Consider the following 26,830-nt stretch of genomic DNA (forward strand, 5'->3'; position numbering starts at 1 on the left):
TGAGTCCAGGGAGCTGATGTGAATTGAGTATTTCGAGGGAATGCCATTTAAATGCTTTTCTTCTATGATTCCTCAATTATTTTCATGTCTTGGGAAATAAATTTCTGCTTGCTGCATCTTAATAAAAAGTGGAGGTCAGGAATTATTTCTGTGGGAAGTGTGGCCCGTTTCACTTCTTTGAATTAGTTGTAATTTAGAATCCAATAACGTGTCTTAGGGAATTTTACCGAGCGATGACATCTTTGTGAGGGGGCCAGGTCTTTTTCTGACGAAAGCACTGTTACATCAGCTCATCCACTGCCTGTGCCTAGCCAGAGAGTTCATATGCGTTTTACAGTTTTACATACACTCAGAGAACACCATTGCCTAGGTGTTATTTTACTGTAATATCCCACTCCTCACAGAGCTCTAGGCCTGAAAGCTGTAGAGGCATCTAGAGAAATAGGGGTTATAGAATTGAACTTGGAAAAGGAATAAAGTTGTCAGTGAAACAGTCACGCGTTACTTTTTGCAGCCCAAACGCCACCTCTCATCCCTCCGTTTAAAGCAGCTGTTAGAACCAAATGCGCTTCCGCATCTCCACCTTTCACTTCCACCTTCTAAATGGAGCTCTTGTACCTGTCTGCTTCACCCACCCTGACTTCCCATGCAGAGCCATCCTCTTCTCTTGCCTGGACTTGGTGACTGGCTCCTCTTCAGTGTTACTGGATGGCAGTGTCACTGCCTGCTGTCCAGAACCATCTTGTTGCTCCCCGTTGCACACGGGGTGAGACCCAGTCTCCTTGTGGCGTGGTGTTTCCCCTCATCAACTTAATTTCCTTCCATCCTCCTGTGTCACGTTGCTTCGGCTCTAGGGCTTTTCCAAGCTCTTTTCTGCCCTTCCTGGGACAGCTCCTTCTGTCTGGAATGAAGCATCTCCCCTAACTTTTCACTAACAAGCTACCTCCTCTGTCTCAGCCCCCTGGCTGTCTACGCTAAGCCTATCGTGTTGCTTGCTTCACAGCACTTTGCAGTGTTTGAAACAATATATTTGTTCATACTCGTTTGAGGTGAAGGCCTCTCAGGAGACTAGAGGCTTAGAAAGGAGGAGTCATGTTTGTATCCTGCACTGGCAGAGTAGATGCTCAATTATTTATTGAATGAATACCCAGACACAGTTTCAGAAGGGTTGTAGCACTATACAGCTTTCTGGAGGGGTCTCTAATGGATTTCTGAAGCCACACAAGTTTCTGCAGAGGTTAGAACAGACAGGTACAGACACGGGGGTAGAGGAGATAGCTACTGCTGGCCCTCTAGACCTATGCTTCCAAAGAATGCCCTTTGAGACCGGTGGAGACTCACGCCTGTAATCGTAGCACTTTGGGAGGCCAAGGCAGGATTGCTTGAGGCCGGGAGTTCAAGACCAACTTGGCTAACATAGCAAAACCTTGTCTCTGTTTATTTAACATTTTTTTTTTTTTTTTAAAGAACACTCTTTGACCTAGTGACTCAGGAAGAACATGTGACCTCTCTGTTCCTAGTGACCTTCTGAAAAGTGTTTAGATAGAATTAGAGATTTCTCCTTGCTCCTTTTTGTTTGCTTTTTTTTTTTGAAGCGGAGTCCTGCTCTGTCGCCCAGGCTGGAGTTCAGTGGTGCGATCGTGGCTCACTGCAAGCTCCATCTCCCGCGTTCACACCATTCTCCTGCCTCAGCCTCCCGAGTAGCTGGGACTACAGGCGCCCGCCACCACGCCTGGCTAATTTTTTGTATTTTTTAGTAGAAACGGGGTTTCACCATGTTAGCCAGGATGGTCTCGATCTCCTGACCTCATGATCCGCCTACCTCGGCCTCCCAAAGTGCTGGGGTTACAGGCGTGAGCCACCGCGCTGGCCTTTGGTGACTTCTGAAAATGTCTGTCTCTTCAGCTACAGTTTGCCACCCCCTCATCCTCATGGTTTCATCTGTGGCATTTTTCTCACTTGTCATCCTTCACCTTGGCTTGGTAACGCCTGGATGGGAGCTCTGTGAGAACGCAAACCTGGAATGGTGTACAGAATTCTAGAAACCAGCTCCCCGGGTGGGCTGTTCTGTGGGACCCTGGGAGAACTGGAGAAGGTGAGGCAAGGACAGATACTTCAACAGGCATGGCTGGGCCCTGGCTAGTTTCCTGCCTGGTGGAGTTTAGTCAAGGACTACACTTAGGGAGGACAAACGGTCTTTGCAAATTCGCCGTGGCGCTGCCTTCGTTGGCAGTGTCTCTGACAGAGGCTGGCTTTGGCTAAGGTGTCCCACATGAAAAACAAATCAAGGACAAGAGATCCCTGCAAGTCTCCGGTTTTAAATATCTGCAGCTCAAGCGCTACGTAATTCTACCACCTTCAGAAATCCAGTTTGGAGGCAGTGACTGTATCAGAAAGACTTGTGTTAAATCAGTCCGCCCTTTAACTTGTGCGAAGGTGTGGCGCGGGGTGACTTGGCCAGTCTGACCCGAGTGCCTAGGATCTTCCCGCAGCGTTGCTTGCCCCACCTCAAACCTCAGGCTGCACTGGTACTGACAAGCTAAAACCACCTTGCCTGGGAGTACTGCTCACACTTGTCTGTTAGGAGCATCTGGCGGGCGCTTGTGAAATACACAATTTCTAGGCCATTGCCCCTCGAGATTGAGTCAGATGGTCTGAGGGGGTCCCAGGAATCTCTTACCAAATGCCCCAGTGGTTCTGATCCTGTTAGGCTTGGGAAACCTTATAGGAAGTGACAGGGTGACACCAGAGCCCCGAGTCCCAGGGGCTCAAAGCAGGCTCCTCAGGGAGGACTCTGCCCTTGTCCCACCAGGCCAGTTCAAGGCAGAAGCAGCCGTTAAAGGGCCTGTGCCGCCAGCACCCTTTTCCTGGAACCAACTTTTGACACTGACACCAGGTGAGCCATCTTTTCAGGGTGTATGGGGTCCCAAATGCTCGTCTGCAAAGGAATAAAGAATAAAGGGGAAGCCGTGCACAAAGGACCATTTTAGGAAATCTTTTATTGCAAATGTCATTCTGCATATTGATTTTTGAGAGAAAGTATCAGAAATGCTTCTTTCCTGGGAAAAGGAATACAAATGACAGCAAGACACATTTTAGTTGCTACTAAAGAACAGCATTGTTTTCAATCATTTTAAATCACTCATTTAATAAGCAAGGTATAAAACAGATTAAAGGTGTGAGCTTGCAAAAGGGTAATTAAAAAAGTGTTTCCTCCCCAGGAAACAGCGCTGTTTGGTCTGATCAAATGCCGAAGCTGGGATCTGATTCTGGGTGCCGTCTCTCGCTACTGGAGTGCTGACCAGCAGGCTGCCCATCGCGAAAAGAGGTTGCAAAGCCAGGTCCCCGGGTGTGCTGGGATTTCTGGCTGGCTCTACTTGGGGCCGGAGAAGGGGGAAAAGGCCTTGTCACAGCCTGCCATGCATGCTTCAATCTCTTCCACGGTGCGGGGCACGCAGGTCAGCAGCTCCATGCCGCTGTCAGTCACCACGACGTCCTCCTCGATGCGGACCTGGGTCAAGCCGACAGACACACATTATCTCAGAGCAGCCTCATGTGCCAGGCTAGAGGGCGGGGCCCATTCCAGGCCCACCCCACCATGGGCTGGGAGCAGCTGACACTCCCTGGGAGAGAGAAGTGGCCGCCAGGCTCCTTCATGGAGCCATCTGCTCACGTCACCTGCTCACCCTGTCCTCGCCAGGTGGGAGCCCCTGGACCAGGAAGGAGTTTTGCAGGATCTCCGTCTGTTCCTACTGAGGGGTGAGGCTCCATCTCGTGACAGACCACACGAAGGGGCAAGCTGAGCCCACCTCAAGGGAAGGCGTCACTAGGGCCCCTGTCTTGGTGGCAGATGTTCTGGGAGCAAGAATGGGGCCCATGGGCACTCACCCCACCGAAACCGCGAAAGCGCTGCAGGACCTCGCGGTTAAAGAAGCAGGCACGGGCCGGGTCCGCCAGGGCCTCGTCCAGGAGGTGGTCGATGAAGTAGATGCCCGGCTCCACGGTGAGCACCATGCCTGGCTGCAGGTACCGTGCAGTGCGCAGACTCCGCAGGCCGGGCTCGTCAATGCGCTCCGTGCCCTGTGGGGAACAGAGATGAGGGGCCCGATGAGCAGCTCCAGGGCTCGCCGTGGCCTCATCAGGAGAGATGGGCACGTGAGGGCTGGCACCAATTTCGTGGGCTCTCTTGACCATTGAGGTCCTCAGCCTAGGCTCACCCCTGCTGTGCCGGGCCGTGGGCACCCTGATAAGTCCTTCCACCCTGCACGTACCCCCGGATCTTGAGTGTCCCTGGCCACACTACCCTAGGGCTCGCTTGAGAAGCCCTGTGGCCGCCCATGTGCACACACCCAGTGCGAGATGCCCAGACAGGCCTGCGGGGCTTGCTGAGGGTTGGGCTGCCCTCAGCCGGGCCCTGCTCCTGGCCAGAGGAGTGGCAGATGCCAAACCGCTGAAGCCAAAAAAGCTCTTAAGGCAGCTATGAAGCCTCTTGGGGCCACAGCTTTCCTTCCAGGCAGCCCAAGTGGAAACTGGCCCCAGAAGTCGTGGTCCCGGCTCCCCCAGGCCGAGGCCTAGGTTTTCCGTGTGACTGTCCGGGGAGGACAGGTGCCGTCATCAGGGTGGGTCTGCCAGCCTTAGTGCGCCAGTGCACACGTGCCGTGTGCGCGTGGCTTGGCGGGTGTGGCTCCCAGAGGAGTGCTCTGGGCCTTACGGCAGGGCCCTGGGAAATAGCCCCCAGCCTTGGAGGACGCCTGAGGGACGGTGGTAGAGCCGCTCCCTGCAGGGACCCTGTCTGCACCCCACACTGCCCCATGCGCACCCAGCCTGGCCTTGTCCACTCACAGGCACAGCTGAGAGGAGCGGGTGCTCGGGGAATTACAGGAGAGCTCCTGCTCGCCCCAGGTCCCTGGGGCACCATCCGGCCGGTGGCCAGGGCCTCTGAGCCAGTGGGCACGAGTACGCTTTCTGGTCAGGGTCTGAGCCTGCCCTGCCGGGCTGCACTCCCTCCCCAGGAAGCCCAGCTGCTGGAGCGGGAGCTGTCATTTCTGACTGTTTGGGGGCCAAGAACATCAGACTCCAATTAGCAGTTCACGTAAGGTAACCAGAAACAGGCTGGCCTGGCCTCCACGCTGGGCATGGCCAGAGAGGCTGTGACTGATTCCACGGGGGGCAGGGAGAGCCACGCTGACCTGGAGAGAGCAGGCTGGGCAGGAGGCGATGAGGAGACACCAGAGCCTGGCTAGTGTGGCCCCAGCCCCACCACACTTGCCTCTTGGCTGCTGACCGGGAGCTGAGGCCAGAGGGCAGGGATGCCCCGTGGCTGAGGAACCGTATGGAGTGACATTCCCTCTGCGCAAGTGAGAGGTGCATGTGGACTCCGCTGAGGCCTGTCTCCTGCCCAGAAGCTGCTGGGGGTCCCAGGGTCTCTGCTCCAGGACCTTCTCGTCCCTGTCATTCAAAGCCTGCGCTAGGCACCCCCACCCCACCGCCGCCCATCCCTCTCCTTCATGCTACTCCTGAAGTGCCCGTCCCTGTCTCTCCACCCCACGGCGGTCGAAGCCAGGGGCCTGGGGGAAGCAAGGGCCTGTCAACGTCAGGTTTCCTTCCTCCCAGTCACCCCTCCATCCCCATGGGCCCACCCCTGACCGCTACACGGTTGGCGGGCAGGTTCGTTTCGCCAGGGAAACAAACTTTCCTCCCCTCTGAAATCTTGAGGTCCACGACTGAAATTGGGGGTGGGTAAAGATTAGAAGGGATCCCCGGCGGGCACAGGGGCAAGGCCTGCCTCAGCCCAGCGATGCAGTAGCCCCTTCAGGGTGCTGGCTCTAGGGGCCTGCCCAGGAGACCTACTGAGAACAGGGTGCGGGCGCGGTCATAAGAGAAGCGGAGGGGCTGGGCATGTGGGGAGGGCACGAGCCCCTGTGGTCCAGGAAGTGCAGCCTTCAGGGGTGGGGAGGGGTCCTGCCCTCACTGTGCCCATGCCCGCCTCTGGGCACAGGGCTTGACAAGGCCATAACTTTTACTGGGCTCCAAGCAGAGGAGCCCCAGATGTGTCTGCAGGCCTGAAATAAAACAAATGACTTTTATAGGAAAAGCCATATTTTTTCCACAATGTTTATCTGTCAGAAGAATAGACTCTGAGCACAAAGAGGTGCTTACTGGAAAAGATGAAAACAGTTTGCTGCCAATTTTTGCTGGTGGAAAAAAAGCGCTTTGGCGACTAATGAATAACGAACCTCAGCTAACAATGTCTGGAAGGCCCAGTTCTTGGCTCCCTGCGCACAATGGGATGAACAGACATTAGGAAATTAAAACTGATTTTGTTTCTCCAAATTTAACTGTTTACACTTGAGGAAAAAAATAATTGAATAATAATGCTTCTCTTAAGCAATTCCCCCCACCACCCCCACCCTGCCAAAAAATCATTCTTAGTGCTTTCAAAACACCCTACAGCCAAGAGGCCAGCCTTGTCTTGGCTAACCGGCTGGGGGGCCCCAGGGCGTGCACGATTGCACAATCAGCCCCCTGCATTGGGCAGCCGGCCAAGGGCAGGGACGGGCGCGCCCCGCCCGCCCAGCTGAGAGGCCGTAGCCACCTGCCCGGTTGGGCCTCCCCAAGCCTCACGTACCCGCCGAGTGGTCCTCTGAGGGCTGGGGCAGCCTTGTCTGGAGATGGCCCCCAGCCTCCCTTATCTGCCAAGGGTCCCCAGAATGCCTGGGGATGAGGAGGCTGCAGGGTCACAGGTGTGTGGTCCAGGGGCCTGGGAGGCAGAGGGCGAACCAGCAGCAGAGCAGGGCTGCTCTGGGCTTGTGAGGGGCCAGGGCGAGTCACCAGTGGGTGGAGCCTCATCAACTCCCCAAGTCTAAATGAAGCCAGAGGCGGCTGGACGTGAGGGGTGCCACGCAGTTCCATCACAAAGACCTGTCCTTGGCACCACTGTCCTGTGGGGCCCCATGCACCGTATCCTGACTGTGTGCCACCTTCTGGGCAGCTGACACCAGGGCCCAGAGTGCAGACAGCACCGCTTTTATGTCCAGGTCTGTGGAACGCTCATGGATGCATCCCTGCCTTGGCCAGGGCCCCGATCCCCTCCTCATGCCCTCCGTGTACCACATGGAGCCAGGGGGTCCATCCCTGCTATCCCAATACACCCCTGCTGCCTCCTAGAGTCCCACCCTGCCCCGGGGGCCAGGCTCAGCGGCAGCTGATGGGCAAGCCACTCTGCCTGCCATGTCCACACTGACTGACCTCTGGGTAGCCTCCCACGTCGTGCACATCAATGCCCAGGAAGTGGCCGAGCCCGTGAGGCATAAACACGGCCCCCAGGTGGGCCTGGACCATGGCGTCCACGCTGCCGCTCAGGATGCCCATGTGGGCCAGCTCCTCCAGGTGGATGCGGTCTGCCAGGCGGTGCATGTCGGGCCACCAGACACCTGCGGGCCAGAGGGAGCTGCCGTGAGCCACAGAGGTCAGCAGCCAACACCACAGGGCCGGGGGCCAGGAGACACGAAGCCCTCACACTGGCTGTGGTGGGAGGGCCTGAGGCGGGGGGTAAGGGACAAGGACTAGGGTGGCCCCCTGTGCTGAGCTTTCCCAGCTAAAGCTCTGGACTGCAGGACGCTTCTTGTGCCTCCATTCTCCCCCTAGGGCAGGTTCCTGTCACCTGTGGCCAGGGGCCCAGCCTGGGTCTACTTTGTAGCCCGTGGCGTGTCCACCCCGAACAGCCTGTGCTTCCGGGCCCAGGGGAACCCAGCCAAATCCCTGGGCACCAGGAGGAGAAATGCGCATGTCTCCCCAGTAGCAGACACTGGGAGACTCCGTGGGCCCTGGCCCTGAGCCTCAGGCCCAAACCCTGGCTCAGAGCTCTGATGGCGTTTTGCTGCTGTGGCATAGTGGGGAAGCCCGCGGCTGAAAAGAGGGGTCTCTGCACATCCCAGAATGGGGAAGAGTCACCCCCGGAGCTGCTGCAGGGAGCAAAGGTTTCTGGGGAGAAGGTGTGGCTGGCACGGCCCCAAGAGCTGGCTGGCAGGGGTCTGGGGCCCCGCCTGCCAACAGCAGCGGCACCATCTCCAGGGGAGCCCAGATGTCCAAGCCCCAGCTTCGAATCCAACTCATCTCTGCCGCATGTTAGTGGGGCGAAGGTCACCATGGAGAGAACTTCCTAAGCACAGAGCTTTGGGGGCCACACAGGCTCTGTGGGGCTCTGGAGCATGGCCCCTAGGAAGGATGCCCTTGGAGAGCCCCCCACGTAGAGTCTCAGCAGCCCAAGGGTGTGCCCGTCCCACCCCCGGACTCTGTGGAATCCCAGCATCAGCCTCTCCTCATGGCAGCTTCCACTGCTGGACTTGGCCTGAGCACCAGACAAGGACCCGAGGCAGGTGAGGCCTCCTGCCCTGACCCCATGGGGGCTGGGTTTGGGCAGGCCATGTTCTGGCAGAGGCTGGGGCCCCAGGACACTCTGGCCAGGTGCGTGGCAGGGGGCCCTGATCAATGCGCAGCTCACTGGCTGGAGAGGGCACCCGGCAATTCCCTGCGGCACCTCCTGGTGAGGTCCAGCCCCACCAGGCGGAGTGACCTTGGCTCCTAAGGGCCTCCCTGCCAGACCCTGCCTTGGCGCAGAGCCAGAGCCTGCCCTGCATGGCCCATCACTGCCGATCGCTGCTGTGGGAGGGGCCCAGGAGACCCTGAGCTGACGAGGGCTGGGCTGTGAGACGCAGAATTCTGAACCTCTGTGGCTGGCGGAGGGCAGATGATGGGTTCGGCTGGCGAACAGGGATGAAAGTCCACACTGGGACACAGGCCATCACCCCCGACACTCACTGGGCACAAGTCCCTCATGTTGGGACCCCTTTAGTGCCAGAGTTGGCCACCCTGGTGCTGGGTATCAGGCGGGCTGGGGGCACACGGCTTTGGGCAGGCAGTAGGGTGTTGCCTGCCATTCACAGCGCAGTGCCTCTGCCATGGCTGTGGCCTAAGGGTGGCAGGGGTGGAGACGCTCAGACCTGCCCCCACCCTCCACACAGAGCAGGGATCCTCCTCAGAGCCCAGCTCCCTGCCCCAGCCTCCAAGGGCCTGAGGTGGGGGCGGCCATCCTGGGGTCTGGGGTCTGGCAATGGGGGAGAGCCCAGGCAGGCCTGGGGCAACTCTGGCTGCCACTGCCCTGTGTCTGGGCAGCCCCGGGCGCACACACACCCCTGGCTGGCCCGGCCTGCACCCCTGGCTTTTCTGAAGGGCACAGCATCCCGGAAAAGGAGACCTGAGTAACTGGAGCCCACTTGGCTGCTCCCCCACCTCCGTGAGCCTCTGTCACCTGGGGGCTAGGGAGAGCACCCCGGACACCATTCCTCCATCGTGCATGACCAGCCAGCCCCGGTTCCACACTTGATGTTCATTTGTTCCTCGGGTATGCGCCAAGCCTGCCCAGCCTCTGCTGCTGCTCTTCTGAGACCCCAGCCCGAACAATCCCGGCCCACCTTGCCCTTCCTCCCTGCTGCTGCATCCGCCAGAGACCAGGCCACCTTAACGCACACAGGCCTTTTTACCTCAGGCCCTTTGCTGTGGCCTGTGCCAGGCCTTGGCCTGTGATGCCTCATCTGAGGGGTCTCTGCATAAAAGCTGTCCCCTCTCAGCGGAGACCTTCCTGCCTTGCTGTCCCAGGTCTGGGGATTTCTCCTCGCACCGTCCATCCAGCCTGCAGCAGTCCCCTGGACGGATCTGCTCGTTTGCTTCTCATGTCTCACTCCGAGGGTGGGGGTCTCCCGAGTACACCGCTGGGCCCGGCATAAAGTGAGTGCCCCTCAGGTCCCCCAACAGCCTGCAAAGCTGGCACGTGGTGCTGGGAGGCCTCCTGTGCGTGGCTCGTGCCCCAAGCCCAGCTCAACTGCTTCCTCTTGGACGGGCCCTTCTCTGGTCACCAAAGGGGAGCCCCGGGAAGTGCAGCCAGCCTTCCAACCAGGCTAACTTCAGTAGTGGGCTGTGTTCTTGGCCCAGCCTCCGCAGAGGGCGGGAATCAGGTATAAATCATGCTCCGCGGTGGCCCTTCCCGGGGGCAGGCCCGGCGCCGCCCGGACGTGCCGGCCCGGGGGTCCCCTCGGCGCCGCTGGTCTTCCTCGCCTGTGCACCCTCGGGGAAGGCCTTGCACACAACTCTCTTGGCCGGGAGCGGGGAGTTTCTGCCTGTGTGTGGTTAGGGTTGTGACAGTGATTCAACCTCCAGCAACTTGGCCCCAGCGTCTGGCCCGGATGGTGGTTACAACACCCATGGCCTGGGCGGGGGCCCCTGGAGTGTGTGAGGGTCACTGTCCTTGCACTAGGCTGGCGGGGTGGGCACCAACTTGAGGGCTTCCTTGCCGGCCCGGGCCCTCTCAGGCTCCTCCCACCCTGGCAGCCTGGAGATACCGTCAAACTCTCTAGTCCAGGCTGGAAGGCACCCCCAGCCCCTAGCCAACCTATAGCCAGATGCCACACTGGGAATCACACAGCAGAAGCTAGGCAGCAGCTGCCCTGCATGCCCCAACCCCCAGCAAGCGCCAAACCTCATTCTGGCTTTCCAGAGCACCCCTGCACCTGCCCCACCCCTCCTGGAGTCTGCCCAGCTCCCTCCGCCGCTGCACAACCCTCGGATGCCTGGGCCATCTCTTTAGAATGAATGGGGCAAACAGCCCCATTTGAAGCCCAGGTTCTCAGCCTGGCCTAGTCTCCAGCCTCTCCCTCACCCACTCCTGGGAGGGGCGGCCGGACCAAGGCCATGGGTCCCAAGAACTGGCCCTCCCCACCTGCTGTTTCCTTAGCTGGGGCCACCTCCTCCGAGCCCCTTTTCCCAGATGTGCTCCTATTCCTCCTGTGGGCCTCTGTGTTGAGGCTCCTCCTCCAGGAAGCCCTATGTGATTGCCCCTTCCTGCGCTTTGAGAGTTCATGGCACACACAGCACAGCTGGGCCTGGTTATGACCTCTGGGCCTTGCAAGGGCGGTGCCCGTACCCTGCTGTCTGCCTGGCACGCAGCAGGTGCTTGGTAAACTCCTGGAACGAGGGGAGCCCCAGCCTCCCTCACGGCTCTCTTGCAGCCAGTGTTGTGCCCCATCTCCTGCTCCTCTGTGTACTCAGACCCTAGAACGGGCAGGGCAGCCTCTAGGTTAGCGTCCCATCATGGCCCAGTGAAATGGCAGGGCTCAGAGGAACAAGCCCCGCTGCTCCCGCTGCCCAGCCCCCAGGTGTGGCCAGAGTGGCCCCTGGGTGGTCTGAGTCCACTTGGTCTCCTCAGGCAGCACCCGCTCCTGCTGGGCCTAGGGCCCAGGCCAGCTCCTTGGAGCCTCAAAACATCCATCACAGCCCCCAGGCCTCCTACCCGGAGTGTGACAGCCCCAGGGGCTCCAGGCCTGACCCAGCTACAAAGGCAGCGTCCTCAGAGCTGCTTCCAGACAAACAGCGCGCTTCATCTGTGGAACACGGCCCTCGGGATGGATGGGAGTGAGCCAGGCTCTGGGGGTGCAGGACAGCAGGCTCTGGCCGGGGTCCCAGGGCAGGCCCTGAGGGCTGGCTGAGCTGGCATGGGGCTGAGGACTTCCAGCTCACCCCACCCTGCATGGGATGTGGGTAGAACCCAGTCTGCTGCCAGAACCTCCGGGGACCCGCTCACCCCTGTGCGAGAGCGGGTGCTGTGTTGGCCCAGGCTGCTCCTCGAGTCTCCTGCCCCACACCCTGGCAGAGTGCCCCAAGGAGTAAGAAGAGGCCAGGGAACTGGCTCACCGTTGTGGCCAGCAGGAGGGGTGGACATGGTGTCCACACTGAAGACAGCCCTCCCCGTCCTGGCGCCTGCCACAGAGGGTATCTGTGGCTGGGGTGGCACGTGGCTGCCATGCCTGTCTGCCTGAGCCCTGCACTCCATGCCGTCTCGGAGGATGAGGCCTGACCGGAAGTCTAGCAGCTGGGCCCCTGTCCCTGGCGCTGGCTGGGAGGGAAGCAAAGTTGGCAGAGGTGCCCCTGACCACGGGGCCACAGGAGACATATGCCAGGTGCGTCGGGGCCGGTGCTGCTGGGTCCCTGCCAGCCACCTGGTCACCCCATGCCTCAGTGCCCCCTCTCGCCCTGTCAGGCCTGTTTTGGAGGTGGGGGCACTTCCTGCCACTTCTTTCCCCTCCTCTGACCTCACATCAGCAGCACCCCGTCAGTCACAAGTGGCCAGGACCCTGAGGGCAGGGACAGAGCCAGGAGTGGGGGACGAAACACAATCGTGGGCCACCATTGCTGTTCCAGGTTGATAAGAGCTGGGCCCCCAGTGACAGGGGCACAGGAGGCTCCTGGGTGAGCACGGGAAAGAGGAGAGGAAGGCGGGGAAGCCAAGGAGGGCAGGTGGGCGAGGAGGAGAGGGAGCTGGGTGGGGGCTGGGAGGCGAGGCTGCAGGAGGCTTACAGGCAGAGGGTGTGGGGCCCTCAGTGCTGGGGTCCTCTGGCGCTCCAGGGTGGCTGCAGGGACTGAGCCCATGGGATGGGGACAGCTGTGCTGCTTCTAGGTACAGCCTTCCTGCTGTGGCTGTGCCAATGCAGACCCTGGCTCAGGGCCACCCTGCCGGGCTCATCCATCCGTCCTAGCAGTGCTTCCCCCTGTTCCCCTCACCATGCATGCAGGGGTCTGCATGGGGAGAGCAGCCTGCCCCAAGACAGGAGGCGTGCTGAGCTTGGATCCCATCCAGCCTCCCGTGCATGGCACTCCCCGAGGTCCTGCAGCTGCCGGGCCTGGCCTGCCACTCGCCTATGGACTCCCAGCAGCAGGGTAGTGTTCCGGTCTGGGCGAGCGCAGCCTCCTTCCTCACTGACTGTGTGTGACAGTGAGGAATGCTCCCCTCCGGCCCTAGGATCGGGGGCCAAGGCCTGCATTCCTCAACTCCCCAGCGTCCTGATCATTCTTTCCTGCCTCTCCTTTGGGCTTAGCTATGGGGTTTCCTGCTTTATTTACTCTCCCTGGAAGGTCACAGGATGCAGTCGGGCAGTCTCGGTGGGGTGTTTGTCTTGGCCCAGGAATTGAACCCACAAACCCAGGGCATTTCCGCCGGGATGGGGCAGGGGGCTGACCTGGTCACGGCCTCCTTGATGCTACGGGAGGTGACCTGCCCCATCCGGAAGGCAGCTCTGTGGGCTCAGGGCCTGCCCCACGGGCCATCACTGTGTGTGATCCAGATGGAGTCCGACTCTGCTCTTGGGGGACATCAGTGTCACACAGCTCAGTGCGGGTGGTAGGTGTGGGGGGGCCTGCTGGGGATCTGCTCCATTCTCTTACACAGGGATCCTCCAGACCCTAGGCTGGGTCTGGGCAGTGAAGCCCAGTGGTGGGCGGGAGTGGAGCTGGGCGAGGACCTGCCTCCCATGGTCTGAGACGAGCCTAGCGGGGCTTGGCCTGGTGGCCTAGACACCCCTGCCAGGCCTGAGGCCTGTGCCTGCCCCAAGAGTCAGCATGAATCAGGCAGCACCACAGGACGGGAGACCCAGCTCAGGCCTTTCTCAGTGCCACGTGGGGCTTGGGGACTTGCCCACACACCTGGCCACTTTCTGGACAGACTTGGGGCTGCTGAGTTGGGCCACTGAGCTGGCCAGTATGCCAGCTGTGGCGATGTCATCCAGGTCCTGCCCAGGCCGCAGCAGGCATTCCTGCAGGTGAGGCCAGCCAGGGCGGGGCCATCCCTGGTCTCAGCTCAGGACCGAGGGGGAAGACAATGGCTTTCCCACCAAACGCCCCCCAGGCCTCGGCCCCCCGTGCTGTGTCAATCCGCCGTCCTGCTCCCTGTGGCCTGGTGCTGCCTCTGGCTCCCTGATGGGCCCGGCACTGCCCGCTGACCATGCTGAGCTCGTCAGCCTGATGCTTGGGTGTCCAGGGTTGCTGGGCTCGGTGGGCCCCTGCCCCTCACAGCTCTGCTTCACCGCTGGGAGCCTCAGCCCCTTGCAGCCTGGGGCTCTGACTTCCTGGACATCTGGATTTCGCAACTGCCCGTGGATGTCTGACACTACTACTTGATGTGATGGTGACACAGTTTGCCATGACACAGCCCACCTTGGCACGGCTACAGAGTGGGAGACCAGCCCTGTACGTGGAGGGTGTCTGAGAGACTCTGGTCCACCTGAGAGGCTGTGCCTGGCAGAGGGCCCTCCGTGGAGGGTAGAGGAGTGTGCTCACAGGTACCAGGTGAATACACTGCAGGCCAAGCTCACCTGCCAAATCCTCCTGCTGGATCTGAAACACTGATCATTCATTCAAGTGACTACTGGTATTCAAAACTGAGCAAGAAATTCTCATCCCCAGAGTGAAGGAAGGAGGAGTGGCGCCCCTCGGGCAACTGCTTCGTGGAGTCTGGATTTGACAGCTAACGGGGGATGCTTCCTATGGCTGAAGAGTCAGAAAGAAGAAGGGATACAGCGAGCACTCTGCCCCGTCCCTTCCTGCACCTCCTTTGTGGTTCTCACAGGCGCACGGGAATTCACGCTGTCACTCCCTCTTCCTTTTACCCACAAGGGCCCGCTGGCCATGCCGTCTGGCGCTCTTCTGTCCTCACCACCCATCTGCCTGGAGACACCTGTATATTCATATTCAGGGGTGGCAGCTCCTTTTTTTTTTGGTTTTTTGAGACAGGGTCTCACTCCATCACCCAAGCTGGAGTGCAGTGGTGCGATCTTGGCTCACTGCCACCTCCGCCTCCCAGGTTCAAGCGATTCGATTCTCGTGCCTCAGCCTCCTGAGTAGCTGGGATTACAGGCGTGAGCCATCACGCCCAGCTCATTGGTGTAATTTGAGTAGAGACGGGGTTTCTCCATGTTGCCCATGCTGGTCTTCAACTCCTGACCTCAAGTGATCCGCCCGCCTCCCAAGTGCTGGGATTACAAGTGTGAGCCACTCAGCCCGGCCTGCTGCTTTTTAAGCAAAGCAATTCTGCACGAAATGCTGTTTTCCTTGGTAGCCGCTAAACCAGGTGAGTCCGATCAGCGCTGTCGCCCCATCACAAGCTTATTGACTTTTGGATTTTCTGTCTCGTCTTCCTTCTGGGATATATCTAGGGTCCACCTGCTTGCACTCATGCGTTTGTCACGCTCTGTTCCTGCTGGATGCGTGAGGGTGTGGGGCTGGGGCCTGGCACTGCCCCCCGCGTCTCTCCGTGGCTCCTCAGCCTCTGGCAGGGGCTCTCTAGGCTGGACTGGACACCATCTGGAAAGGCTTGCCTACAGTCTGCCTCCTCTGAAAGCAACGGTGGCTGGGGGCCCCTCTGAAGCAGCACTTGGGCCAGCGATCGAGGCTGCAACTCATCCCAGCAATGGGCTGTGGAGCCACAGGAACTGTTTAGTCGACTGCCAAGCCATTGAGTTCTGAGGCCACATTCTGGAGGCTCCAGATCTTTCTTTCCTCCTTTTTCCTTGAACACTGAGGGCACACTGGGCAGCTGCCAGCTCTCTGTGGGTCCTTAACAGAGGGCACTCCATGTCTAACCAGATGCCACAGCCCAGAGTCGGCCAGGCCCACCGGACTCTGCTTTAGGAGAGCAGGGGTCTATCCTTGGTCTGTTTGGGGCTTAAGTAAGGTACCTGGCCAGCAGGCAGCAGAGCTGGGGCTGGGCTCGGGGCACTCTGGGTCTGGGGCCTGCATCCCGGACTCTGCAGCTTTGCTCTACTGGGCTGTCCCCTCTGCCCGCGTTGAGCCCACGTGGCTCCTGAAGGACACCTGAGCTCCCCTACACAGGGGCCTGCCTGTCTCTCTGGAGGTCTGTATAGCTGTGGGTGGGAGGCAGTGGATGAGGGTGCGGGCAAGCTGGGGGGCTGGACTACGACCTGGGCTTGGCCAACATGAGGTGATCTCTGACCATGACCCAGATGGAGGCGACTCCAGGCTGCAGAAGGTGGCCGCAGCCTGTGTGCTGAGGCGGGCCCTGGCCAGACCATCCAGCTGTGAGTGCAGGGCCATTGTCCTAGGCTGCTGCGGCCCTGGCCCCAGCTCTGTCCTGATTTTCCACCTCTGTGAATTTGTGGCAGCACCAAATGACCAAACTGGCTGCGGACTGTTCTGTAGATCATAACCAAAGACGCAGAGCCTGAGTGCCTTGGGGGGCCAGCTGTGCCTGGGCCGGTGTGGGCGGGGAAAGACCCTCTGCACTGCAGGCTGGAGCCTGGCAGCTGCCAAACAGATCTCAGTCAGAGTCGTGGGAGCCATGTGTCTGCAGAGGGCCAGGCCTAGGGGGTGGCCAGCACATGGTGAGCCCATAGGAACCTGCCCAGGTTCTGGGGAACCCAAGGACTACAGCAGCGGGGCTGTGTTGAAGCCCTGGAAGACTTGAAGCAAGAACATGACAGGACCACATCCCTCAATTCTCTCCTCCGGGCAAAGGTGACAAGCCAGGACCTCCCATCACTGCTGGGAAATGGTTTCTACTGTTGCAGAGCAGAGAGCTGGGGTTTGATCCTGTGGATGCTGGACTCCACCCCTGCCAGGGCTATGGAGGACCCAGGAGTCACTCAGAAGGAGCCTGGCTGAGCGGGATGGTGACAGCGGGAGGTGCCCAGGGGGAACTCGTGAAAGCTGGCTTTGTTGGGAGGATGCTGGCTTCCCTCTAGGGCACCTCCTCTGCCCGCCCTGCCAGACATCAATGGTATCAATGGCATGCAGTGGGAGGTCAAGGGGTAGCAGTGGGGCCTGTGCAGGCTGCCCAGGGTTGGGAGGGGTGGGGACATGACAGGTTGGCCTACGCTGGCCGATAGGAGAGAGAAACACCGGGCCCACGCTGGCCTCAACATGGCCATCACGGTAGTGACTGTGACCCCTGCAGGGCAGTGCCACAGGCCAGGCGGCCTTGCAGGTGCTTTACACAGTTTAACTCAGTCTCTGTGAGTCGCTGCCTCCCCATTTACAGACGTGGACACAGCCACCCAGAGGAGGGCTTTCCACCCAAGGCCACAGAGCACCGGCAGGACCTGAACCTGCTCTGACCCCATGCCAGCGTCCAAAGTGGGCTGAGCCCTCCCTGGAGAAGACACCGCTTAAGGACAAAGCAGGAGACAGGCTGGTGTGCTGGCGGCCAGTGGAGATGTGCAGGTGGAGGCCACCAGATGGGGGGGCCTTGGCCTGAGTCCCCAGTTCCCGGTTCTGTCTGTCCCTGCCTGGTGGTCAGCCCTGTTTCCTAGGAGAGACCACTGGAAACTCAGGGACTAAGCATCCGGAGTGCGGAGAGATTCAAGTCACGCCACGCAGGCCCAGTTCCTGCAGGCACCTGCCACACAGCAGCGCCCCCAACACCACGCTAGGTGTGCCTCCCCCCACCGCCTCGCTGCTCACCTGGCTTCATGGCACCCATGACGGCGCGGCAGCTCCGCAGTACCGCCTCGTAGACAGCCTTCTGGTCTGCAGTGAACTTGCCGTTGGCGGGAAAGGAGCAGGTGATGTCGGAAGCAAAGCAGTAATACTCACCGCCCATGTCGAACAGGCTGCGGAGATAGGAGGGCAGGGCAGGTGAGTACTGGGGCGCCACCACCCCTCTTACCCTTCCCGCTCCCCGCCTCCCCTGGATTCAAGGGCAGCTGTCCCGGGTCCTGGACGCAGCAGAGGCTACTCCCCCTCACAATGAGACTGGTGTGGGGAACTGCCACCTGGTGTCTCCCATGGGTGCGTGGGCAGCAAAGAAACGCGAAGCCATCCTGGAAGACCTGTGTCTTCCAGGGAAAAAGGGGTTCAGGGCTCAGCCTGGGCAGGGAAGGCTGAGGGGAGCGGGGCTGTCCTATGCAGATGACCCCTGCCCCCGTGGCCTGGCCTCTGAGAGCTCAGCCGTGGAGACTTGCTTGGAGAACTAAGGAGGCAGAGATGCCCCAGGACCCCGCCCGCTGCCTGGCCTCCACCTGACACCCCAACAGGCCCTCCCAGGGTCTCCCTGCACCCAGCAAAGAGCACAGGCTGAGGCCGGGCTTGTGGGAAGAAGAGGAGGAGGGGGCTGGGCAGGGGCCCCGGGTGGGATGCACGGCCTAGAACTCGGGGCCTGAATTGCACCACATGCTTCTTCCGGGACCCAGAGCATTGGGCGGAAACTCAGTCGGCGGCTGGGGCCTCTAGCTCTGCTGCAGCTCTGGGGCCCCCTAGCTGGACGGATGTGCCCGATACTACCCCTCTGCCCAAGGGGGTGGGACGGAGGAAGTGACAGCCTCATGTCCAGCAAGGCTTTCCCAGGGCCTGCTGGCCACATGCCCCTGGAAGCCAGGTGGGCCCCTCATCCTGTCCACCTGCACCCTGGCACCCTCCGGCGGCCGCAGAGATGCAGGCGGGGGCATGAAGAATGGGGCAGAGGTGCCAGCTGTCCAGGATGGGAGGGGCCTGGGGGCCAGCAGAGAGGCAGGATGGCATGGGACAGATGGCGTGGGATAGAAGACAGGAGGCCTGCTGAGGCAGGAGGATAGTGGCTGGGGCTGCCCTCTGGATGCCCCGTGAGAGGGACCCTTGGCACAGCAGGGCCCGGGAGGAGTAGGGCCTGTCCAGCAGGGCCCTCTCTGGGCAACGGCAGAGCAGCAGCCTCCCACTCATCCTGTGGTGTGTAAGGGACAGGATGTGGGAAAGGCTGCCAGATCCAAACCTGCCTCCCAGGACTTCCCGGAAGCAGCCCAGGTGGACAAGGCTGGGTCTGGCTGAGGGGCGGAGGGGCACAGGTGGTGCCCCTTTCCATCCCGTCCCACCTAGGCACCTCGGGAGGCTGCAGGCAGCAGACACAGAGCGGAACCCTCGGGCCCACCAGCCCCTTCACAGGTCATGGCCAAGTCATGATGCTGATGGGGACGGCCCTGGTTGGGGGAAGCTGGTCCAGCCCTAGGACCAGAGCCCACCACGGCTGCAGCGTCCAGAACCAGGGCCAGGAGGGCCAAGCGCAGCCGCCCCTCTTTAGCTCCACCCTGGGCTTCCCATGGGGTCCATCTGTAGCCACGTGAGTCCCGACAAGTCTGAGGCCAGGGACACAGCCGTGGCTTCCATCATGAGGGCCTTTCACCCAAATCCCAGCTCTCACGGTAAACACAGCCGCTCCACAAACATTCTAGAAGCTGCCTATGTGCCTGCCTGTGGGGGGTCCTGTCCCACGGGAGGGAGCCGGGGGTGGAGGAGCCTGGCCCCATGTGGAGCAAGGAGCAGGGCCACGTGGCCGGACAGGCAGCATCGGCCGCCCCACGGAGGCAGATTTCTAAAGGAAAAACTCGAATGCACGGCCAGGGCGCTTTGCTGAAATCCAAAGTCCCCAGCCGGGCACTTTTTAATCTCCTGTCTTTTCTGATTGCAAAACATAAGCAGTGTCAACAGGGCAGAAGGGTCCAGATAACACCTCAGGTGACTCTCAGGGCTGGGGAGGAGCTCCGCCTGCACAACAGGGAGCGTCAGGGTGGGTCAAAGTCACAGGATCTCTGGATGCAGTGGGCTGCTTGGGCCAACAATTCCCTGGAAGTTTACTCCTGCACAGGGCCTAGGCTTCCCCATGGCTGGCCGGGAGGGCAGGGCTCATGGAAGCTCTAAACTGAAGGGAAACTGAGGCTCGGATCACGGGTCCAGGAAAGCCCTGAGTCAGGAGGGTAAACAACTCGGAGCCCAGCAATAGGTTCTTTGATCCCAGCTGCAACGCTCAGCCTTCAGGGCCTCAGTTTTTCCATCTGTAAAATGGGACCCTCCCACTGCTGTAGCTCTGTGTCCTCTTGGGGCCAGCAGTGGGGAGCGGAGCCGTATGGACCATAGCCCAGTTTTGCCTGGGGACAGCTAAGCGTTTTCATTTAGGTTCCCCAGAGTCGACCAAGGAAAATAGTTTGTCGTTTGTTGGTTTTACAACATGCAAGAATAGCCTGGGCAGAGAGGACAGGGCCAGGAGTATGGGGGACACGGATTCCTAGGAGGGGCCACATCAGAAGGTGACCTGCAGCAGCAGCCGGGGGAGAAAGTCCTACCGGACTGTGCTGATACAACAGGAAAAGCAGAAACTGAAGCATTGTTTAAAAAAAAAAAACACAAAACAAAACAAAACAAAACAAAAAACAGGAAGCCCACAAGAATACCCCAAACGATGGAATCATCTAGGAGTGTAAAAACAAGACTGTTCTCCAGTGCAGACCAGACTCGGATCCCAGTTCCCCAAACTCTCGCCAGCAAAGCAGAAAGAACATGGGAAGGTGGGTGCCTGGATATCGTCTGCCAGCCTGACTTTATCTTCCAGCCTGTAGAAGACTGTAACTGTATTTTTTGTTTGAAAACGATCCGCTTTCTGGAGAGGGAAGTATACACCCAACCAGCCAGTTCCATCCCGCCCAGCGAGGCTCCGGTACGGAGCTGAAGTCTATTTTCGTGCTCCTCTCAGTTCCCTATCTTTTTCTGCCTTTAAAAAAAAAAAAAAAAAAAAAAATCCCCCTAGAGTTTCTACACACATAAGTTATTCAGATGCAAGCTTTTCTGGAATCCAGGGACGAGAGCCATGGCTTTGATAAATCATCTCCCTCCCGCTCCTCTGTGTCCACTTCATCCATCCTCTGAACGCAAACCGACAATGGAGGATTCGGTCATGCGTTGGCTCAATCGAGAACAGGAACGCAGGATCCCTCCTTCCTGGCCGTCTGGGGACCCTACTATCTTTGGCCAAGTGAGTCTGTGATAATACAAGACATCTGGGAGACAGGACGCATCTCCAAGCAACGTGCTGGCGTTTCACTCCCCACATGTGTTCTAAGGGCTCTGTTTCTGGCTCCTTCTCGGTAGCTCTGGGCCCGGGCTACCTGCCACCATTGGCCCACCCAGACCCTCCCTGGGCCCCACTGCAGGGACCCGCCAGCCCACAGGCAGAAGCCTCCAAGATGGGCCGGCCAGTGACAGAAGAGGCTTGGGAACAGTTTTCTGGGGGAAATGCTGCAATGTTTATATGAGAGTCACTTTGGACTTGGTTTGCAGTTTCATTTGAATCTCCTGAGTAGTGGCGCAGCTCTTAGCTGTTCAATCCAACATTTTACACGCGCTCATATTCGGGCCTGCAGGAGCATTTCAGACTCCGACGTGCAGCTGCCCTGGTCGGTGTCCCAGGCCAGGCTGGGGGATTTCTGAGCAGCAGGAAGCCCTTGCTTCTCCTCAGTGTGAGACAGAAAGGAAGGCGTACGGGTCACTTTTCCCTTCGTCTGCTGCAGTGGGCGGCCCCTGCAGACACGGTGGCGAGCTGTGGTCTCCAGGGTGCATGGGCTGGCTGCCTGCTCCTAGCCAGGCCTTCCGTGGAGTGCCAAGCTCCAAGCATGGCCAGCAGGGGCAAAGGCCACCACTCGGAGTCCTTGAGGCTCCTCGTGCCATGGCCTAACCCACCAAGGGGACCTCTCTGCAGTGCCTTCCTGGGCGTCTCTGCTCCCTTCCCGTGTGATGGCCACTCCTCCAGGGCCTGGGCATACAGGAAAGCTGCCCGTGCCACCAGCCCACGACAGCAGCAGCTTCTGGTACCCAGAGCCAGCAATCCCTGGTGCACGCGGTGGGTGACGGGAGCAGCTGCATGCTGTGGGCCTCCTGGGTGTCCGGAGGGAACTGGCATTGCCATTTTACACATGACATGGACAGAGGCACGGCACCAGCAAGGGTCCAGGGTCCCAGAAGAGCACTGTGGGGTGTCTTGTCAAGAGGTGGGTGAGACACAAGGACAGCTGCCAGGAAAGCACAGTGGGGTGAGGCCCGGGCGTCAGGGCAGTGGCCTTGGCAGGCGGGAGGGAGAGTCACACGCACAGCACATGCTGCATTTTGCTTTTTTTGGTGACCGGTGTCTCATGATGTCTGGGAGCACCCGGGCCGTCTGGACAAGTGCTGTTCAAGCTGTGGGTCATGACATCAGCTGAGGGTGTAGCCACAAAGCACAAACAAGAGACAAACTGAAAACACGTGGGCAGGTGTCAGCTCATAACCAGGCCTGTCCACGTGTGTGAGGACAGGTGAGAATGGAGAGCATGCTGCTAACTGGGATGGGATGGAACAGCCACGCCTGTGGGTCTGGACCCTCCGGAAGGCATTCTGTGGCCCCCAAGAGCATGTCTTTAAGACTGCAGAGTGCTCAGGGCAGGGCTGGCTGGTGACAACAAGCCTCCCTAGGAGGGAATAGGAAGGCGGTGGGGGAGGGCTGGGATGGGCCGGGCAGCAGAGAGCAGGCCTGGGGGCAACACTGTACTCTGGAGCTCACCAAGGTACCGGGCCCCAGGTGGAGCAGGGCGAGGGGGTCCCCAGGAGCTTGCCACCTGTGGGGGCCGCAGCGCGATGGTGGCAGACAGACACAGGCTGAGTAGACAGCAGGAGTGAGTAGGATCGCCACATCCCAGGCTACAGGGCCCATGTGAGGCCAAGGTGGCTGCTGAGGTCCTGGGTGAGCGGGCACCCCACAGCCTGCAGAGGTGAGGGCTCGCCATTATCTAGACGGGGAAGGAGGGGAAGAGGGCACTGGTGGCTGCTGAGTGTGAGGGCTGGCACAGGTGTCTCCGCCTAGCCAGGCTGGCCACCCCACCCCCCATGCCCAGGAGCAACACAGATGACCAGATCCAGCAGGGGTGAGGCCTGGCCTACCATCCTGAGACAATGCTGCCCTCTTCTGGCCAGTGCTGGAAGGACCGGCTCACTGCCCACCCGCTGCATCCTGAGTGGGGCAACCAAGGCCTGGGGCATTCTGGGACACGTGCTCTAGAAACTCTGCGAGGGGCCACGGTAGGTTAAGGCCCACCCCCCAACCCACACCACCTGAGAAGTGAGGGAGGCAGGAGGAGTGTCCCAGCTGCTTTCCCAACCAGAGCCCTCCACCTCTGCCCTGTGGGGTGAGCCTGCCTGGGACCTGGGGCGGCCTCAGGCCCGGAGTGCTGCGAGGGGTGGGCCCTCTCTGGACGCACTGCTTCCCGGAATCACGGACCATGCGCCCCCTGCCCCAGCTGCAAAGCGTGCTGGCCTGCAGTGGCTCTGGTGCCCACAGCCCAGGCTGTTTGTGGAAGGAAGGGGCAGCACACAGGGGCTCAGAAGATGACCAGGAGGAGCGGGGGGATGAGTCCTGGTCACCTCTGTGTTCACACAAACCTGCTAGGGGCTGGACTGAATAGGGAGGGGTCTTCTGGGGCCTCCCACTTAGGAAAGGCCTCAGTGACCTCAGGCGCCTCGCTCCGTGTGACCGTGCTGAAAGTTAATTAGCAGGCGTGCTGCGCTTTTGTAACCCTGTTCTTGAAAATCTGCCTGGGTGATGGCCGGGCGCGGTGGCTCAAGCCTGTAATCCCAGCACTTTGGGAGGCCGAGACGGGCGGATCACGAGGTCAGGAGATCGAGACCATCCTGGCTAACACGGCGAAACCCCGTCTCTACTAAAAACACAAAAAATTAGCCGGGCGAGGTGGCGGCGCCTGTGGTCCCAGCTACTCGGGAGGCTGAGGCAGGAGAATGGCGGGAACCCGGGAGGCGGAGCTTGCAGTGAGCTGAGATCTGGCCACTGCACTCCAGCCTGGGCGACAGAGCGAGACTCCGTCTCAAAAAAAAAAAAAAAAAAGAAAATCTGCCTGGGTGCTTAAAGGAAAACAAAAAGCAGCAAATGGCCCCTCTGATACAGTGACTTGGAGATGGGGTTCATGGTGAACCCCACGGTCGCAGCAGGAAAAGGCTCTGAGAACAACAGCAAAACCCCCAGAGGCTTGGTGGCTACAGGCCCCACATAGGGCCGCTTGGCTCTGGACCAGGCCGAGAGGATGTGCAGCCACCACAAAGTCCCACCCCTCATCCCTGCCTGCATGCGAGCGGGTGGGGCGGATCCCGCCCAGAGAAGTGTGAAGGGGCCGGGGGGTGGCTGGCTGGGGGTAAGGGACGGCCCTCAGGATGTCTGTCTCAGTCCTTGGCTGACAAGCCTGACCTGAAGGAGAAACCAGGGTGTTTGGATCACAGGCCCTCTCGGGCCATGACTGTGGCCAACAGTGGACTCAGCCTAGCTCCAGGGAAGCTGCTAGAAGGGTAAAGGATGGAGGAGTGGGAGGGGGGCCTAGCCAACCCCAAACCCCACTTGGCACACACAGCATGGAGGACACTTTTGGGCTGAAGACACAGAACAGGACAGCCACGGGACAGGAGCTGTCTGAGAATAAGCCAGGCCTGGTCCAAGCTCTGCCTGTGGCTCGAACCTCCAGCCTGTGCTGCAGAACCAGCTGCTGGAAGTGGGCATCAGGGCCTGGCCTGCCCAGCTCAGTGAGGACACCGGGGCTGCCACTCTCACCCGAAGAGGGCCCACGCTGTGCTAGGTGGCCACTGCGAGACAGGGAGGCAGGGGCTTGCCCCGTGATCACTGCCACGCAGCACGGCCTCGGTCAGCTCCCTGTGTGTGTATCCATGTGCGTGAGTGCTGGGGGAGTGCTCGTATCTGGGACTGTGGAGAGAGGATTGGAAAAGGCTGGTCTCCCCTTAGTACCCCCAACCCTTCTCCAGTACAGCTGTATAATCTGGCTGCCCTGGACCGGCTCTGATTCCCTGCAAAATCCCATTCCTAGAAGCTAAAATCTCTCTGGGGTATCTTCACCCAGTCAAAGGACTAAAACCCACAGCAGGCCATTGCAGCAGGTGCGCTGCTCTGGGAGGCGCTCGGCTTCAGGGGGAATTCTATGCTGGGCTCATGCTTTAGTTTCATACCTTAGGATGAAGTATCGTGGCTTTTATGTTGGGATAACACAGTGATTTATTATTTACCGAACGCAGTAGGCGCTTGGCAGATCAATTTCAATACAACAATGGATTATAAATGCCGCCAGCAATCTGGCAGTAGCAGTAATCAACAAAACATGTTGTTCTAAATGCTGCATAATAAATTGACTACAATAAACTCATAATTATTCTACTGGCTACATTTCAAAGTCGGCACTAGAAAAATCAAATCACCAATTTGGACTTGGCATTAACATCCTCGGATCACTCCTGCCTTTACAGCTGCAGCCGGGAGATGCAGGTGCCATGTGCTGTCCCAGAGGGCCGAGGCCACAGCGTCTGGGATTAGCCTCTCACAGGGTGAGGACCCTCTCTGGGGCAGATAAAGAGGGTCATAAAGGAGCAGCCACTTCCTCTGGGGTGTGCTGAGCCCACAGAGGAGAAAAGCTCATGGCCACGTGGCTCTGGCACAGGGCTCTCCAGCCACCCAGAAGTGCCTCCTGGACTGTGAACCCACTGGTGTGGCTGGGTGCCTGCCTCTGCCCTGAGACTGGGTTCCCATGTCCTGTCCTCCTGGCCCAGCCAGAATGGGCTACAGGGTTAAAGAGCGTCAGAAAAGGTTTCAGGGCTGGGCACCGTGGCTCACGTCTGTAATCCCTACACTTTTGGGAGGCCGAGGCAAGAGGATCACTTAAGCCCAAGAATTCCAGACCAGCCTGAGCAACATGGTGAGACCCTGTCTTTTTAATATTAAAAATAAAAAAATTCACTGGGCATGGTGGCTTGCACCTGTAGTCTCAGCTACTTGGGAGGCTGAGGTGGGAGGATCACTTGAGCTCAGGAGTTCGAGGCTGCAATGAGCTATGACTGTGCCGCCGCACTCTAGCCTGGGAGACAGAGCAACACTGTGTCTTAAAAAGAAAAGTTTCAGGAGGAGGGCAGGTGGTCTCTGGAGCCACTGGTAGATCCACGGTATGGGGGCAGGGCTGCCACCCTCTCCTGCTCTAGTCCCCTGCTGAGCCAAGTCTGAGTTTCCCAATTCCTTCCCTAAGTGCCTCTGGCCTCAACTGGGCCTGGTGCCCTCCTTGTGTCCGAGTTCCTTGGCCCACACATGGGGTGAGGTGCCTACATTGCAGGATCAGGGTGAGGAGCGGGTGAAAAAATCCACAGAGACACACAGGGAGGGCCCGGTCACCTTGGGGCCCCAGGCTACGTGTAGGAGGAGAGCTGAGCTCTGCTTTGACCCTCCCAGCCCCGACCATGGTGGATGCCCAGCCCCACCGTTTGTGGGGCTCACTGTGGTGCCAGACTGAACCAGGATCCATGGAGCCAGTGCTGTCAGGCAGGCCAGGGAGTCCACTGAGACCCAGCGCGCAGTGGGCAGCAGTTCCACCGGCCTGCCTCCGTTTGCCCCCTCAACCTGCCGTGTTCCTAACACAGCCCTACTGCTGCAGCATGTGCTGGCCCCACCCAGGGGTGAGCTGGGCTCCTGTCAGCGTGGCCCGAGCTGGAACAGCTCATCAGCTACGGACCTGGGTGAGCAGGGAGCCCGGGCAGTCTCAGTGGACCATATGCCCAAGGGCAGGGAGGACCCTGAGACTCAGTGTGTTCCCGCAAATACTCGGCCCTGACAGCTCAACGCTCGGTGGCTCTCTGGGCAGCTGGTTGTCTGTCCGTAGGTCTGGGCATGTATGTTCCTGTCCTTCAGTGGGCATGTCTGGGGATTCTTGGGGATGGGCTCCCACCACTACCTGCCGTAGGGCGAGGCGGGATCCAGGCCCGTGAGCAGCTATCGCAGGAACTCCTGCTGAAGGAGCTGGCACATTGGGATGGCTCCTTGATGGGGAGGCGGAAGCAGCCCAGCCAGGCACGACACAGGCCTGAGAGGACACGCCACGCTGCTGGGGGGCAGAGGGCTCTGTGGGAAGCTTGTTCAGGTGCATCCGCCATAGAAGGAAGGGCACCAAAGAACCGGGAGGGACAAGGCACCTCCTCTGCTGGTCAGTGACTACGGTGAAATGTGGGGAGGCCAAGACAGGGCTTGCGTGGGACCAGGACCAGGGCCAAGACAGAGCCACGGTCCCAGCATTGGGGCAGCTCTCAGGAGCTCTGCATTGCCTAGGCTGGCCCTGGTTGACATCTGGACGTGCAGGGGACAGGCAAAGAACATGGAGGGACTGAGCAT

At 59.6% G+C, this 26,830-nt stretch overlaps 1 protein-coding gene across 4 annotated transcripts in view; it reads right to left on the reverse strand.

Moving 5' to 3' along the window:
- Window positions 1-2,981: 2,981 nt before the first annotated feature.
- Window positions 2,982-26,830, reverse strand: part of PEPD (peptidase D) — a 137,624-nt gene continuing 113,775 nt past the window's right edge. For all 4 annotated transcript variants that reach the window (XM_077982063.1, XM_077982062.1, XM_001108725.5 and 1 more), the window contains 4 exons: window positions 17,302-17,450; window positions 7,249-7,433; window positions 3,889-4,080; window positions 2,982-3,511 (listed from right to left, as the gene is read on the reverse strand). In XM_077982063.1, the coding sequence (XP_077838189.1) occupies window positions 3,374-3,511; window positions 3,889-4,080; window positions 7,249-7,433; window positions 17,302-17,450 (664 nt within the window). In that variant the 3' untranslated portion in view covers window positions 2,982-3,373. The remainder of the gene's footprint in view (window positions 3,512-3,888; window positions 4,081-7,248; window positions 7,434-17,301; window positions 17,451-26,830) is intronic.

This window comes from Macaca mulatta, chromosome 19 (genome assembly GCF_049350105.2).
Source record: "Macaca mulatta isolate MMU2019108-1 chromosome 19, T2T-MMU8v2.0, whole genome shotgun sequence".
Classification (NCBI taxonomy): domain Eukaryota; kingdom Metazoa; phylum Chordata; class Mammalia; order Primates; family Cercopithecidae; genus Macaca; species Macaca mulatta.